The sequence below is a fragment of the Melanerpes formicivorus genome, unplaced genomic scaffold, assembly GCF_026170545.1.
Source record: "Melanerpes formicivorus ecotype bairdi unplaced genomic scaffold, bMelFor1.0.p_v2 SCAF_1, whole genome shotgun sequence".
Lineage (NCBI taxonomy): Eukaryota > Metazoa > Chordata > Aves > Piciformes > Picidae > Melanerpes > Melanerpes formicivorus.
In genome coordinates this window covers 25,086,835-25,104,178 of record NW_027142353.1, presented here as the reverse complement: position 1 = coordinate 25,104,178, position 17,344 = coordinate 25,086,835, and the positions used below count along the sequence as shown (strand labels likewise).

The 17,344-nt window shown below is 41.0% G+C and overlaps 1 protein-coding gene across 3 annotated transcripts in view; it reads right to left on the bottom strand.

Moving 5' to 3' along the window:
- Positions 1-9,310: 9,310 nt before the first annotated feature.
- SEPTIN10 (septin 10) overlaps positions 9,311-17,344 on the bottom strand; it is a 32,285-nt gene continuing 24,251 nt past the window's right edge. For 2 of the 3 annotated variants that reach the window (XM_068137363.1, XM_068137370.1), the window contains 3 exons: positions 15,091-15,223; positions 12,038-12,222; positions 9,311-10,190 (listed from right to left, as the gene is read on the bottom strand). In XM_068137363.1, the coding sequence (XP_067993464.1) occupies positions 10,181-10,190; positions 12,038-12,222; positions 15,091-15,223 (328 nt within the window). In that variant the 3' untranslated portion in view covers positions 9,311-10,180. Of the gene's footprint in view, positions 10,191-12,037; positions 12,223-15,090; positions 15,289-17,344 lie in introns of those variants that run through there. The other variant, XM_068137379.1, reaches the window with a different exon arrangement.

The window sequence follows — 17,344 nt, the reverse complement described above, 5'->3', positions numbered from 1 at the left end:
TCCCAAGATAACTGTCCATGTTTATAGCTACCAGTGTCCTGTTTTAGTTACATGCTGCAGGCACAGCACTGTTTTGCTCCACTGCTAGCTGGCTCTGCACTTATGCTGAGCATGGCCTACCACCATGCCAGGCTCTAGGCCTGCACTGCCAGATTGCTCACACTGCTCGTTGCTGGCATTGCCACAGTGCAGTGAGAAAATACAATGTAAAATTGGTCTAAATCAAAAGAACCTCTCATATATTTGACAACTGAGACAAGACAGAAAAAAATCCCAAGAGTTCCTTTTCACCATCTAAAATTTAAAATACTCTGTATGTCAGTCCCCACTTTGGGCAGGTCAAGGCTTTCACTACTACCATGCTGTTCCCAGTCCAGCAGCTCTCTTCGCTGCCCCTGGGGTTATTCATGCCCATGATCTCATTCCCACCAGCCTTTCTCATATCTCATGCTGCTGAATCCTTCCTGCAACTGCGCTCATGGATTTCCAACTACTTGATAATTTTCCACCCTGGCTGCTTCTGAGAAGTAAACCTCTGTCAATCCTTTAATTTTGGCTTTATAAAGTGAGGCTTTCATGGCTTTCCTTTGCCTGGGGGGTTGTTTTTATGCTTAAACATAATTTTCGACTCACAGCAGGACACAGCTCCAGAAGCTGCCGACTCTCCAGGATGGTTATTTAGCACCCCTCACTGGCAGCCTCCATAAACTAGACTAAAATGGGCTTTAAAATACAGAAAGAAGAAATAAACAAAAATTACAAAATAGAAGATACAGGGAAACTTGGACTGACAGCAGCCATAATATAGCTTTCCCTTCTAATTTCCAAGAAATTACATTTCCAAGACAATTGTACTATTGCAGTCCTTCCTGCAAACAGACCTGGTGTTCCAAAGAAAAAACAAACCCAGAGGTCTCTGATCTCCTGGCTTTGTATTTTTTTTCTGAGCATCTACATAAAAATATTTCGTCTGAAGAATATTTTTAGTAATTTTAAGTCACTAACTGAGTTTCAGCTATTGAAGGTGAACAGATTAAGGATGACACTAGAAATAGGCACCCAGAAGACACCTCAATCTGTGTTTCTCTTACATTGGGCACAGTTACAAGATTAGGGATAATTTTGTAGTCCTTCTGTTTAAAATTTGACTGAACACTGAGCAGGGGTAAAAATATTTAAAAGTGCACACATCTGTAGAATAGAATAGAATAGAATAGAATAGAATAGAATAGAATAGGAGAATAAACTAGGTTGGAAGAGACCTTCAAGATCATCGTGTCCAACCTATTATCCAACCCACCTAATCAACTAAACCACGCAACCAAGCACCCTATCAAGTCTCCTCCTGAACACCTCCAATGATGGTGACTCCACCATCTCCCCAGGCAGCCCATTCCAATGGGCAATCACTCTCTCCCTCCAGCCTAAACCTCCCCTGATGCAGCTTGAAACTGTGTCCTCTTGTTCTGGTGCTGGTTGCCTGGGAGAAAAGACCAACCCCCACCTGGCTACAACCTCCCTTAAGGTAGTTGTAGAGAGAAATAAGGTCTTCCCTGAGCCTTCTCCTCTCCAGGCTAAGCAACCCCAGCTCCCTCAGCCTCTCCTCATAGGGCTTGTGTTCCAAACCCCTCACCAACTTCATCGCCCTTCTCTGGACACGCTCCAGCAAGTCAACATCCTTCTTAAACTGAGGGGCCCAGAACTGGACACAGGACTCGAGGTGTGGCCTAACCAGTGCAGTGCACAGGGGCAGAATGACCTCCCTGCTCCTGCTGGCCACACTGTTCCTGATACAGGACAGGATGCCATTGGCCCTCTTGGCCACCTGGGCACACTGCAGGCTCATGTTCAGCCTACCATCGACCAGTACCCCCAGGTCCCTTTCTGCCTGGCTGCTCTCCAGCCACTCTGACCCCAGCCTGTAGCACTGCATGGGGTTGCTGTGGCAAATATGCAGAACCCAGCACTTGGATGTGTTAAATCTCATACCGTTGGATTCTGCCCATCTGTCCAGCCTGTCGAGGACCCTCTGTAGAATTTTGGAGAGACTGCTCACTATTTTAAGCACTTTTCAACTTCTTTCCATACCATGTAGGAAATTATTTTTTTTTCCCAACCAAACTCACTGATACACCTGCAGTCTCCCAAGATGTGGGAGGCAGGTCTCAAAAACTAAACAATTTCACATGGAGGCTTTGTCTTTCTGTTAAAGGGCAGGGAATTTCTTGCTCCAGAGATTATGTCCTGAGACACGACACTTACACTACATCTTTTGAAAACTGTAAAGTTGCAAATCATTTTTTAAAGCACATAGGATTCTATGGGGCTTTCTAAACTCCCTATCCAGGCAAATTTCCAAACACAGGTTTTATCAAGACCATACAAGGCTGTCGTTCCTTTATCTGAATACTTACAGTGACAACAACCTCAGCCAACTGTTTGCAACAACCATTAATCCACAGTGCAGCATCTTATTGATCCAATAAGCTCTGCTAATATATGAACTCCATTATAACATCCAGTAAAACTCTTGAGGATCACTCCTGGCTTCAGAGGCAAAGTACTGCTTATTCTAAACATGTAACTACCATGCAAGCCCTTACTGGGGAAATCTGCTGTTCCATCTACCATCCCTACATTTTATTTACCAGGAATATTACCAGCACTGCCCTCAGGCAATGATCTCTAGTTTCTGTGATCATATTTTCAATGACCAGATTTATAAACTGAGTTGTTTCCAGCCCCACTAGACTCTTATGATAGCAATTCTTTGGACATCAAGATAAACACCATGAAGTATTTTAATTAGGGTTTTCCCTAATTTTTCTTCCAAAATTACTGACAGAGTGCAACAGTGTTGCTGGCAACTTTAGAATTCAGCTCACAGGATTGCAGCATCCCACAGAGTCTTGACATATCTCACATTTGCTCTGAAGGTTTTTTCCAGACAGAGAATCCAGGCTAGGCACAGATCAGCCCAGAAAAGATTTACAAGGGAGATGAAGGGGTCTGGGGACTTTCCTCCCAACCTTGCCTGCTCATGGTGTGCTGGGGTACCCATGCCACAGTCACAGAATGCCATCAGTCAGATGGCTTATTGTTCTCCTTCTCTTTAGCCACCCAAATATGAATTAAGTGTTTGTCTGCATGCTGAAGTGGAAATCATTTGTGCCTGGATGCTGTTCATTTGCTTATAAACTGGCTCAGCCTCCACAAAAATTGAACCAGAGGTCAGGGATTAGCCTGAAGTCAGATCAAGGAAGGAGGCTAGAAGAGGCTCCCCAATAAGCACCTGCTCCCAAGACCAAAGTGCCAGAAAGAGAAGTCTGGTATGGAAGTTGTAAAACTACTTTTTTCTCTTATGCTTTTTTTTCTCCTCCTGATGGCTCCAGAGCCTCCCAGCAGTCACACATAATTACCTGCCCTCCCAAAGAGCATTGTCATTCAGCAACCTGAGAAAGCCCTGAGTCATAAAAAACTACAGGAAATACATTCCCAAATTATTTCAGAATGTGGAAAGTTTTCAATTTTGTCCCTTGCTCTGTCTGACTTGGAGCAGGGATTTGAAATGAGCTTTATCATTGTTCAGACAATGATCTTGTCCACCCAGAATTTTTGAGGTAGGTCTTCCTCATCTCCTGTTGAAATAGCTCCATTCAGTAAAACCAACTGCATCCATACTGAAGCAACAAATACGATCTGACATGAACATGAAGTTGTTTCTTTTCCCTTCAGGATCAGTGCATACTTTACTACCTAAATAAAGCTAAAAAATGTCAGCAAGATGGACTGAAAAGTCAGGATACATTTGGGATAGATTAGCAGGGAAGTCTCTCCTCTGATGAGCACACACTCAGAAACTTCAGGTCCTCACAATGGACCATGTTGATTCCAGGATCCCACTATGGGCTTGGAGACATTAAACATGTATGTAAGCACATTTATGAAGCCCGTGACTGGGAAACCTAGAAGTAACAGAACAAGGCATTTAAATTCAGGATTTAGGGAGACAAGGGTCTCCTGTAAGCCTAATACAAAGTAGTCAGAAATCAGACTGCATCATCCTCTTCCTTACATGGATCACCCTCCACATAAGTTCCTGTTTTATCAACCAAAGCAGCAACCAGTTTGAGAACTATGTACAAATTTGGGGAGCACAGACCCATACTTAGTACCAGCAAAGGATCTCAGCCCAAGTATCTAGTCCATCACAGATTTCCTCTGTGTCTGTAACTACATATTGAAATTTATGATGGATTTGCTTCCATGGCTCATTTTCACTATGTGTGTGCAAATAATTTTAAAAATATAAATCTAATTATTATGAAAAATCTGAGTCCTACCTACTGTGGATCTTCCTTTCCAACTGTAAATGTCAATCTGGCACCTTCCAATCTATATTCTTACAATATATATTGTGAGAATAAGTACACTGAAGATTGTGAAGCAGTCAGAAGATACTCTAACTTGTCTGTGAATTTTTTTTCCCTTGAGAAGAACATGAGCAAAAACACTTCTGTAACTTTGGAGATAAAGCATGCACACTTATCTCAGACTCCATCACAACAGACAAATTGTTTCTCAGATACAGGTATTTGCATTGTGCACTTGCATCTTTTAAATTATTAGGAGTATAGAATGTTACGGCCTTGGGGCAAAACTTGGATGTCATTCATCTATTGTGAACACAGTCAGAAAACAGCAACAGTATTTTGTATTCCTTTGCACAGTCTATCAGTGTTTCTAGATGGCAGCTAGTAAGAATTTTTCCCTGGATTGCAACTAAAATGGGTCTTTAATGATTTGACAGGAGGCTAACAAGAGTTAGAGGAAAGGTGGTGACACAGTTCTGTGTCTCTCATCTCCCTGGCTGCTTGCACACCTCACCAGACAGTTCATCTGGCTCTACCAAAATACACTGGCATCATCATGTTTCCCAGAAGGCTAAAAGGACCAGGTATCTCTGCAACATCAGTACAAAGGGAGAATGGAATTCTCCATTCTCCATATGGCATTCCCAAAACTAAGTAGATAACCACCATCTCAATAAAACAGCTGCAAGTAAAAGCCATGAATAATCTAGTTCAGAAAGGCTACACAAAGACTAGTACCTTCTTGTCCTCTTTCTAATAATGCTATTTATTTTCTCTTCCCTCTAAAGGGGTGATGACTACCAGGGTCTCTGCCTTTTCTAAGTCAAGGAGTGAATGTTTTCCTGAAGGCCTAGCGCTGCATTTCTGCCCTGGGAAGACAGAGGAGTAAAATCTTACAGGTACTGAAAACTGCATCACTGAGAGTGGGAAGATTAGCACATCCAAAAGTAGGCAGAATAATGGAGTAGTGAAGATTTCCTACTCCCAGCACAAGGGAATGCAGAAACTGCCAGCAAGCATCAAGGCCATGCGTTAAGAACGAAGATAGTCTCTTGAAGTGATCAGCACAGCCTGGGGATTACTCTTAGTTAACTGTGGCACTTGTGAGTGATCTACATATCCACACACACAAATCTAGAAAGGTAGGAATGAAATACATACTTCTGTGTGTGTACATTTGTTTAAAAAACAAAACAAAACAAACCACCAAAAAAACCCACCACCTATGGATTGTATATATGAATAGTAACATATATATGTATATATGAATAGGAACATAACCAAATCCTACACAGTTAGATATGAAAACCCCAGAAAGGCAAGTTTCTGCTGGAAAAACAGAACTTATTTCTGAAATTATTACTTGGGTAGATTCCTTATTTATGAAAACTACACTAATAAACTGAAAGTACCAAGAGAGATGATTATTTATGGGTTATAAGCACAGGTACCCTGGAAATAAAGAGGTATTAAAAGAGATGCAGAAGACATTTGTGCAGTTCCATATGACCCTTTTTGAAAGGTTAAGCCTTACAGAAGGATCACCCAGAAAACACTCTGACACATCTCAATAGTATTTCCCAAGAATGCTATTTTCACAACCATTTCTGCAAAGTCTTAAAATATTTTGGATCAGAATGAGAAGCAATTGTATTCTTCAAATTACACAGGCTGATGTCAGCATTTTAATGCCCTAGCAGACACAACCAACCACATGAGCTTAGAGCTCTCTTTGCGCTTACTTTCATACTGCCTCCTGCACTTACGGTTTTGCTTGTACAGAAAATTAGTTAACATTTTCTGTGGAAAAAAAAATGCTGATGGTAAATGATCTACAGAATTCTGGAATTGCTGATGTTAGAAGGGACCTCTGGAGATTCACAGATTCCACTGGGTTGGAAGGGACCCTCAAAGGTCATCTTGTCCAAATCCCCTGCAGTAAGCAGGGACACCTCGAACCAGATCAGGCTGCCCAAGGCCACATTAAGTCTGATTCTGAATGTATCCAGGGACAGGGTGTCAACCACATCCCTGAGCAGTCTGCTCCAGTATTTTACCACCCTCATTGTAAAGAACTTCTTCCTTACATCAAACCTGAATCTGCCCTGCTCCAGTTTCCTGTCATTACAAGCCCTTCGAAATGGTCTTTCCCCAGCCTTCCCGTAGGTCAGTGGAACAATCCTTGCCACAAAAGCCACAGCCATGTCCTTTGAGCGCACCCTAGTGAAAAATCCCGTTGAAGCCCTTTTCTTCTGATTTTAAATCCATCAGCTACCAGGGTGTTGCTGCCTTGATCCTATGGTCTGCATTTTAAAAAATATATTCAGTGCAGAAATTATGTCTCACATTAATTTGTAAGTATCCAGTTAGGTAATTCACCTCTCTATGAATTACACTAAATCAATTTTTGCAGTGATAAACTGAATGCAAATTACACAACTCTTCACAAAGGCCTTGACAGATTACTCATTTTCGAGTATTTTCCTTTCTATATAGAGATGATGTTGCTACTGCTATGGAAGAGGCTGGTGTTTGCATGAGTTAAAATCATAGAAACAGAGTATCTCAAGTTGGAAGGAACCAAAAAGAATCATCACAGAACTACCTAAAACTAAACCATATGACTCAGAGCATCATCCAGACATTCCTTGAACTCTGACAGGCTTGGTGGCATTACCACTTCCCTAGTGAGCCTGTTCTAGTGAGCAACTGCTCTCTTAGTGAAGAACTTAATGTTCAACTTTTCTGACAGCTTCACTCAATTTCCTCACATCCTATCACTCCTCTGATGCCTACCTTGGACAAATTGTGGACCACAATGCGGTCACCCCTTAGCTTCTCTTCTCCAAGTGGAACTAATAAAGTGATTTCATCTGATCCTCATAAGTCTTGCCCTTGAGGTCTTTCATCATCTTGGTTGCCATCCCCTGGACACACCCTAATAGTCCAATGTCCTTCTTATACTGAGGCATCCAAAACTGTACACAGTGCTAGAGAAGGGGGCCATAACAGTGCAATGCAGAGTGGGACCTTCACCTCCCGGAACTGGGTAGCTATGCTGTGCTTAATGCACGCTGGGACGTGCACTTCTGTGCTTGCCTGATATTGCATCTTTAAGTGAACTTCCCACAATTATAGATAACTTCCCATGGATCGAGTACCAGGGGGGAAAAAAAGAAAGAAAAACCCATTGTCCTTTACATTTTGTGCTACATCATTTTTTGCTACAACTGAACAAACTCCCTGTATTTGTCACCTGACCCAAAGTCCTGCACAAGTGCCTGCACGAGTTCTGTTTTGCTGCTAAGTCCAATAAATGTGGTATCCACATGGTACTATCCATGGTTGCCAGATGTCAAAGCACAGCACATCCTCTGGTACTGGCCAAACACAGAGCCATCTAGGTCAAACAGTACTTAACCATCTTATGCTTTGACCTCAGCAAAGTGGCCACACTACAGACAACTAAATCTGTCTTTTGATGCCATTCTGTAACACTTATGAAGCACTGTGCTTGAGCTAATTAGCATCAGTGGTTGGAAAAACCCACAGAGGGATAACTGAGTGCTGCCAGTACACACAACTCAGTTGTAATCACATTTTACTCCAGATCACTTAGTAACATTTCCAAATCAGTTTAAAAAGTGATTGATTTTTTTTTTCCATTTAGCTGTTACCTCCTTTAAGGAGGGCATATCCCTTGCTTCCATTCAAACAGAGACAAATGGCCCAGTCAGTGGCACAAAACCAAACAAAAAAATACAGTCCTTCATCCAACTACATTCTGCTCAGGAAGGAGCAGTCAGACATCAATCACAGGCTCTGGGCCTGGCTCATTTTCTTCTCTTGAAAGAAGTTTATTTACACACTGTGCGGGCTAAATGAGAGTCTCTTCTTAATCCTTCCCTCCTATGTTACAGCCTGTGGAGCCTGTGAATTAGCAGTTTGACCCTTTCCTGGTCAATGAAGGGTTTATGTATCTTAGCATCTATTTCTTCCTCTTCCTACAAAATTGAAGGAAAACAATTTTATATGATGTGCACCACTGGGTGAGTAAAATAGGTGGTGAGGTCAGTCACTGAAACACACTCTTCAGAGCAGTGGTCACAGGACCACAGAATGTTAGGGGCTGGAAGGGACCTAAGAAGATCAAGTCCAACCCCCATGCCAGAGCAGGACCACAGAATCTAGCACAGGTCACACAGGAATGCATAGAGATGGATTCTGAAAGTCTCCAGAGAAGGAGACTCCACAATGTCTCTGGGGAGTTTGTTCCAGTGCTCTGTGACCCTCACAGTGAAGTTCCTCCTCATGTTGAGGTGGAACCTCCTGTGCTGTAGTTTATATCCATTACCCCTTGTCCTATCACAGGGTGCAATGGAGAAGAAGCTGTCCCCTCCCTCTTGACACTCACCCCTCAGATATTTATAAACATTTATTAAATCCCCTCTCGGTCTTCTCTTCTCCAGACTAAAAAGCCCCAGGGCTCTCAGCCTCTCATAATAGGGCACATGCTCCAGTCCCTTAATCATCCTGGTAGCTCTTCATTGGACTCTCTCAAGTAGATGCCAGTCCCTACTGAACTGGGCAGCCCAAAACTGGATGCTAGATTCCAGATGTAGTATCACTAGGGGAGAGTAGAGGGGGAGGAAAACCTCCCTCAATACTCTTAATGCACTAAGCCTCTCAGAGTTAAGGGCTCTTTGTCATACAGTTTAGTTTCAGGTCGTCCTGCGAGGAGCAGGGAGTTGGACTTCATGATCTTTTTGGTCCCTTCCAATTCGAGATACTCTGTGACTCTATGGTAAGTACAGTGGCATAGGGCAAGTATATCACAAGCCATGTTGCCTTTCTGGCACAACATGTAGAGTCTATTTTGTCCAATCTTACTTCCTGGATTTAACAAGATGGGAGGGAGAGGAAGCAGAACAACAGAAACACAAGCAAAACCAATGCACTTTATTTCTATCAGGTCAGTATTTCATTTGTGAACAGCTGCATAAAACTACAGAGAACTGCACCTCTTACAGTTTTCCATTAGTTATCATGGTTACTGAAAGCATTTAAAAAAAAGTTAAAAATTAAACTTGTTTTACCCTGAACTGCTGCAGTTAATAACTTCTGTAAATTTCAGCCTCTGCTGTAACCGAACACCACAGCCACAAACATAAAAAGTTATAGACACTTTCCACATCCAGTTAGTAAGGCAGATAAACTATCACGCAACAGTAGAGCACTGCTCTACTATTTCAGCAGTAGAGCACCGAATTTTGGTCAGAAGGATCACATGTGAAATTCAGGGCAGTGCTTGTACATGAAAGCCTATAAATAAAATCTGACATTAAAATCCGTAAATTATATCAACAGTTGTATTAAATAGCATTTAGTAAACTAACATACCATATGAAAATAACTCTTCAGAAAGGCTATAGCAGATATATGCACTGAATACCTTTGTACCACAGCATTCATATTATGAACAGAACTGTTTATTACAGAGGCATTTTCTTTGGTATAATGTACTTAAAAGGAAGCAAGTTGGCCACACAGAGGCTAAGGCAAGTGTGCATCAAGGCAGATTCATAACAGCAAGTCCATGATGGCGGTGACAGTAATTGATTGTTGCATTTATGTAAATGAATCATACTTCAAATGTCGTCTTTTGCAGCATCCAGCAACAAGAGATACTTTCCAAATCCTTCAGTAAGAAAATGCAACTCCTATGCCTCCAAAAGCATGCTGTGAATCACTGCTTTTTCAAGAGGAAGTATCAATATTAATACTTTGTTTTCCTTCTATCATCGGCATTATGAAAAGCTGGAAATGAAACACAAAATCAAGCACATAACATACTCTGGAGAAATAAATCTAACACAAAGAAAACAAATCTAGATTTTTTTCTGAAGTTGAGAGTTACTCCTAATAGTGCAGATAATGATTTCTCTTACAAATAATTCCACTTTCATATGTAAGCCAGAAAAGGGCATCTAAGAAAAAGAACTCAGTAACATTACTCTAAATGCAATAAATTCTGGCAAAAACACAGGCTGCTGGCCTACACCCCAAAAATGTCAAAGCTGTCTGGATGATATTTGTGAAACATGCACACACCTGTTGAGGTTTTTTTAGAATCCAGCAGTTTTGCATAAATTCTGTAGCAAAAAAATCCACTTTCTATTGCAGTAAAGTTGTAACTTAATAAAACCTTTATTTAGAATAAACCAAACCAGGTTGGAAGAGACCTTCAAGATCATCACGTCCAACCCATCAACCAATCCAACCCACCTAAACAACTAAACCATGGCACCAAGTACCCCACCAAGTCTCCTCCTGAAAACCTCAAATGACGGCGACTCCACCACCTCCCCAGGCAGCCCATTCCAATGGGCAATCACTCTTTCTGTATAGAAGTTCTTCCTAACATCCAACCTAAACCTCCCCTGGCGCAGCCTGAGACTGTGTCCTCTTGTTCTGGTACTGGTTGCCTGGGAGAAGAGACCATCATCCACCTGTCTACAACCTCCCTTCAGGTAGTTGTAGAGAGTGATAAGGTCTCCCCTGAGTCTCCTCCTCTCCACGCTAAGCAGCCCCAGTTCCCTCAGTCTTTCCTCATAGGGCTTGCGTTCCAAACCCCTCACCAACTTTGTTGCCCTTCTCTGGACTCGTTCCAGCAAGTCAACATCCTTCCTAAACTGAGGGGCCCAGAACTGGACACAGGACTCGAGGTGTGGCCTAACCAGTGCAGTGTACAGGGGCAGAATGACCTCCCTGCTCCTGCTGGCCACACTGTTCCTGATCCAGGCCAGGATGCCACTGGCCCTCTTGGCTGCCTGGGCACACTGCAGGCTCATGTTCAGCCAGTACCCCCAGGTCCCTCTCTGCCTGGCCGCCCTCCAGCCACTCTGACCCCAGCCTGTAGCTCTGCATGGGGTTGTTAATAGGAAAGGGAATAAGTTAAATGACTTATAGGTCTGGATGAGAGAAATAACAACTCAATTTAAAGTTTACATACAATCATTTTGTTGAATGTTTATACATGAAGTAGATAGGTATGTTATTCTGAAGCCTGCTTTTGAGTATATTTCTGAAGTTTCACAATTTATTCAAGTTTTCATTTTGGAAGTGGAGAAAGAAATATGTGGGTGGGAAGGAACAAAGTTAAATGTTTTTTGGTCATTTTCTGCTTTCAGTGTAATTTTACAGCCAACATTATCAATCTCTCTTCCCAAACAACCTGTACTAGGAAGACATATCTAGTACTATGGGACAACAGCAGTCAGACTGCTTCATCAGAACCTGAGTGCTGCAGTCCAGGACTATTTCTGGGTGAATTTTTCTCCCTAATTCCTTCCTGTGCTCTGTTCCTGAACATGGACAATTTCCTCATCTCTGACATCAAAGCCCAGGATTTTAAGTCAAAAATATTAATTCCTTTGTGGGAAAAGGATGAAAAAAAGTAAAGACTGCTCACAGAACATACCACAGTCACTCTACAAGTAAATCCAAGCATAAGGGTTTTTTTTACACACTTCTGCCTTCTTATCACGTAGCAGAATAGAAGTATGCTTTTATCTTTTCTAAAAGATTACTGAAATTTGCATTATAAAGGTGATATGTGAAGAATTCTTTTATTGATGCCTCTGATGTCCAGCATCAGCACTTACTTTTTGCGGTCTCTCTTCAAACCAACAACAGGCGTAGAGATGGATGCTTGTGATTGGAGTAGCTCAGCATTAGCTTTCTTCTCAATAAACAGCGCTATTTCGTCTTCTAGAAGCTTTTTCTTTTTCTCTAATTTCTGTTTCACTTCTTGATGCATTAGCATATGATGTTCAAATTTACTCTGTATCTGTTCAAAGCAAGCATCAAAAAATAGCATTTCCAACTAGTAACACAAGGTGGTGATAACACAACACAAAACCCTTCTGCAGTTAAAATCACAGAATTACAGAATTAGCCAGCTTGGAAAAGATCTTTGAGATCATCAAGTCCAACCTATTACCCAGCACCATCTAATCAACGAAACCATGGCACTAAGTGCCACATTCAGTCCTTTTTTAAACACTTCCGGGGACGGCGACTCCAGCACCTCCCTGGGCAGCCCATTCCAATGGCAAATCACTCTCTCTGTGAAGAATTTTTTCCTAACATCCAGCCTCAACTTCCCCTGGCGCAGCTTAAGACTGTGTCCTCTCATTCCATCACATAGCAAAAGCTACCTCAGCTTGTGTTAAAAGTAGGTAAAAAAATCTCAGCTCTTTCCTAAAACTGCTAAGACTAAAACCAGCAATACAGAAAGGCACAGAACACAGGTGGAAACCATGGATGACACTAAGAGAATGTTATATTTCTTACTAGATTTGACTGTATCTGTATTATATAAAAAATAATGAGGCCTTTAGAGAGGAAATTATTACCAACAGAAGGATTAAATCACTATTTGTAAAGCAGAACCTATTTTCCTAAACCCATGTGAGCAAGGAATCACATATACTTTAGTTACACCAGTATGCATTTTCATATATATATATATATACAAATTTTAATATGTATATTAATTACATTTATATATTAATATGTTCACACATAATAGGTCTGGTTGGGAGAGTCACTTATGGGCTGCAAGAAGTTAATTGCTGCAGTAATTGTTCTCTAATTGTTCTTTTGGTTTATTGATGGGTTCTACCTTCCAGATGAATTTTATGAGTTTAAACCTACTGTGAAGTTGTGCATGATAACCAAAGCGTACTTCACTCCACCCTTCCTCACTTCCCATCTCCCCACACACAAAGTCTCCTAGAATCCTGCTTCTGTGTTGGTGTAACTCAACTTGAGTGCAGCTATACTGGTATAGAAATCAGAGAGATCCATCTTTAGCAAAGACAGAAATAAGAAATAACTAAGATTACAGAGGTAACAGTATGCCTGCTCTACAAAGCAGAGCTGTCAGATTTCATAAATATGTGTGCTTCTATGTAGGGATACATAGATGTATACTATTAGTTTATTTACTTTATTGCAACAGTTAGGCAGATGCATGGCAAAACCAACTGGAATACCAGTGAAAACATTCAAGGTAGAAACAGTAAGGCCCTAAACAACTGTACACCCAGGAGTGGTAATGCTGCACATTGTACCTACAAGCTTCCTCTAAATGAAGGATGTAAAAGCAATATTAAGTACAACAGAACGTCCTGGTTTAATTTAGTTTCCAGATACACAAACACACTACTTGGAGAATAAGGAGCAACAGTACATGACAAATGTTCTTTAGGAGGGACTCCATGATCGCTTTCTCACATCAGGGACTGGGAAAACTAACAGCCATAATTCAACTGCAATATACAGAGCTCACAAACCACCTGGTATAAATCATGCAAAGAAAAAATCAAGGGGTACCAACATGTACTGTGCAAAACCTATCTGAATCTACTTTGAACATGACAAAGTAGTCCTCTAATTGGCTAGTCTCACACTGAGAGAGACTGAACTTGATTTTTCTTTTTTCTCCACAAGTTGTATGGTGGACTTAATAAATTTAGAAAACCAAAGTATGAAGTCTTATTTAAAACAGGCATCTGAACACTTCACAGAAACTGCTGCATCTTTGTTGGGAGACTGAGGTACAGAAAAAAGCATTAATAAATAGACACAGGTTTCCAATTAAACCAGTATCTGAATAAAAACACGTATGACCATGATAGAGTTTGGCAGACAGTAGATGACAAGATCCTGTTCTGTTAGTCCAGCCTGACAGGACTAAGACTTCAACAACATATTAAAGAAAGATTCCACATCTCCAAATATTCTTAAGTCAGATGGGAATAGAGGAGATTGTAAACAAAACAAAACCTACAAAAGCACCTCCCTCCCCCATACTTTGAAACTGCTCTGCATGAGTGTTGAGCATTTATTTAACAAGTGAACCTGAAGGTCATACAAAAATACCTGCCCCACTTGATTAGGCTGAAAAACAACTCAGACTTTTTTCCTGAAATCTTGGGCTTTTCAGAGCAACCTATGCATGAAAAGCATCTACTGTGCTGCTATGGCATACTGATGTTTCTCAGCATACTGCTAGAGAAGACAAAGAAACATCCAACCATTCTATTCACCACTCTCTTACTTCAGTCTATCACCTCCCATATTGACTTGTCCCAGCTATTCACCAAAGTCTTCAGAGCATAAGATCCCTCTTTTAAGAAAAACCCTGTCATTTATAGAGTCATAGAATCACTTATGTTGGATAAATGATTAAGATCACTGAGTCCAATTGCTAACCTTATGAAGTCCCCCACTAAACCACAACCCTGTTCCAATGTTTGACCACCTTTTTGCCTAATGTCCCAATCTAAACTACCCCTGGTGCAACTTGAAGCCTTTTCTTTTTGTCCTGTGGATTGTATTTGGGAGAAAGACCAACACCTACCTCACTAGAACCTCCTTTCAGGTAGTTTGTACAAAGTGGTAAGACCTCTCCTGAGCCTCCTTTTCTCCAAATTGAACAACCCCAGTTCCCTTAGCCGCTCACAGGAGTTCTTCTCATTTGCTTGTGTCTAATCAATCTGCTAATCCAATCAATCTGTGTAATCAATATGCTTATGATTTTAAGCTCCGTCTTCAACATATTAGGAAGTTATGAATACCAACTCAGGATTTTGATAGGCACAAAACTGTTCCAAACCTCATCAAACAAACTCAGACAGGCATGCCTCACCTGTTGCTCTGCTTCTTTCAATATTGTTTCTTTCTCCTTCACTCTCTGCACAAACTGTTGTCTCATCTTCTCCTCTTTTCTTTGCAGTTCAAGGTACAACTCATGCCTCTTAGCTTCATAGGCTTCCTGCAGACTGAAGTCCAAAAATGTAAACAAGTCTCCAGCATGCTGCTTTATTCAATGTGGAAAACCAACAATCTGGAACATTATTTAAACAATTAATATTCATCTGAAAGATTCATTTCTACACCTTCCCATATAAAAATTCATAAACAAACCTAACCAGAAGAAAGCACCTTTCTAAATCTTTAAATAAACAACCCTGAGTACAATTATTTACACTAATAGCTCCTGGGCAATTTACCTTCCAAGTAAACAGCACTTTAGGAGTCTCACATTCTGAAAGACTTGAGTTACAACTTTCTGTCTCCAACATCCACAACCTTTTTTTTTTTAAGATACTTATTAATAAGACCCCAAAATTGCCAGGAAAAAAAAATCCCCCAAAATTTTCATATTGTGAAACCTCAGTCTTAAAATAAGACATTTAAAAACAATGTATCTGGAGCATTGACATAAGAAACAAACAGACTATTCCTACATGAAAAAGAAGGAAAATAATAGGACCTTCAAAATGCATAGCCCTCTCTTTATGTAACTTCAGAATTTACATATGGTGGACTTACATTAATATAGAATAAATACAATTTCCTAAGTAGTTTAACATCTAAAAGATAGGGTTACCTTCCAGCACACATAAGCCAAAACCTCAAGACTGCTTGTTTGTTCCCGAATCCTCCATTCCAGAGACTAATATACTGCATACATACCACACATATTTAAATTGTAAGAGGCTTAAATTAGTTCAGATTGCTGAGCAAATATCTAGCAATGGAAGAAAGCAGCTTTTATATCTATGCCTCTTTCCCTTTCTATTTTTTTGTAAACAAAACCCCCAAAACACAACAAAAAACCCCAAAGTTACCCTACTAGACATTTCAGTACATAAGACACTTTTTCCCTGCAAACAGCAAATACTTGAAAATGAGAAATTTCTTTCCTATCAAAGCATATCACAGCAAATGAAAAGATGCTGACAATTTGTTCATATACTAGTGGAGGTTTGACATTTTCTGGGTCTATACTATCACTGCTATCACAACAGTGCTGCAAGAACAAGTACTGCTTTTCAGGGAAAACAGGATGGAGCCCATACACAGATGGATCTCACACATCAAACAGCACCCTAGCTGTGAGAAGAATACCTGCTAAATGACACAAGTTCTTCCAACAACACATTTACCACAAACTTTTCTACGTCACAAGAATCCAGAGAGGAAGACTTGGTGGATCAGACTTGTGCTGATGGTTACTGCAAAAACACAGTATCTTACAGGGCTTACAAAACTTGGATAATGCCTGACCTCTTTATTCTGGAGCTATTCTCTTACATCACTCATCTTTTCTAACATTTCCAGAGTGCTGACCAGCCAGTCCTTCTCAGCTATGACTACTTACTGCCCTTTGTCAGGTATTTCATGCCTTCCTCTCTGAGCTAAAACAAGTATGTATGTGTATCAAATATTTACATTTGCTTTATATTTTTAATATACATACACACCTTTGTGCCAGTTTTTAAGTCTCATCTTTTGTTGTTTCATTAAGACAGTTTATAAACGGAACTACTTTCAAAAAAGGACAGAATCACAGGATTGTCAGAGCTGGAAGGGACCTCAAGGATCATCTGGTTCCAATCCCCTTGCCATGGGCAGGGACACCCTCCACTACAGAAGGCTGCCCAGAGCCACATCCAGCCTGGCCTTAAAAACTTCCAGGGATGGGGCTTCCACCACCTCCCTGGGCAACCTGTTCCAGTGTCTCACCACCCTCATGGTGAAGAACGTCTTCCTAATGCCTAATCTAAATCTCCTCTTCTCTATCTTGGATCCATTCCCCATAGTCCCTTTACTACCTGACATCCTTAAAAGTCCCTCAGCAGCTTTCTTGTAGGCCCTCTTCAGATACTGAAAGGCCACAAGAAGGTCTTCTCAGAGCCTTCTCTTCTCCAGGCTGAACAACCCCAACTCTCTCAGCCTGTCCTCACAGGAGAGGAGCTCCAGACTTCTGAACATCTCATGGTACTTCTCTGGACATGTTCCAGCATATCCATATCTTTCATGTAACAGGGGTTCCAGAACTGGCCAGTTTAAAGCAACAGTAAGCTTAAACTGCTCTCTTCTATATTTGAATTTAC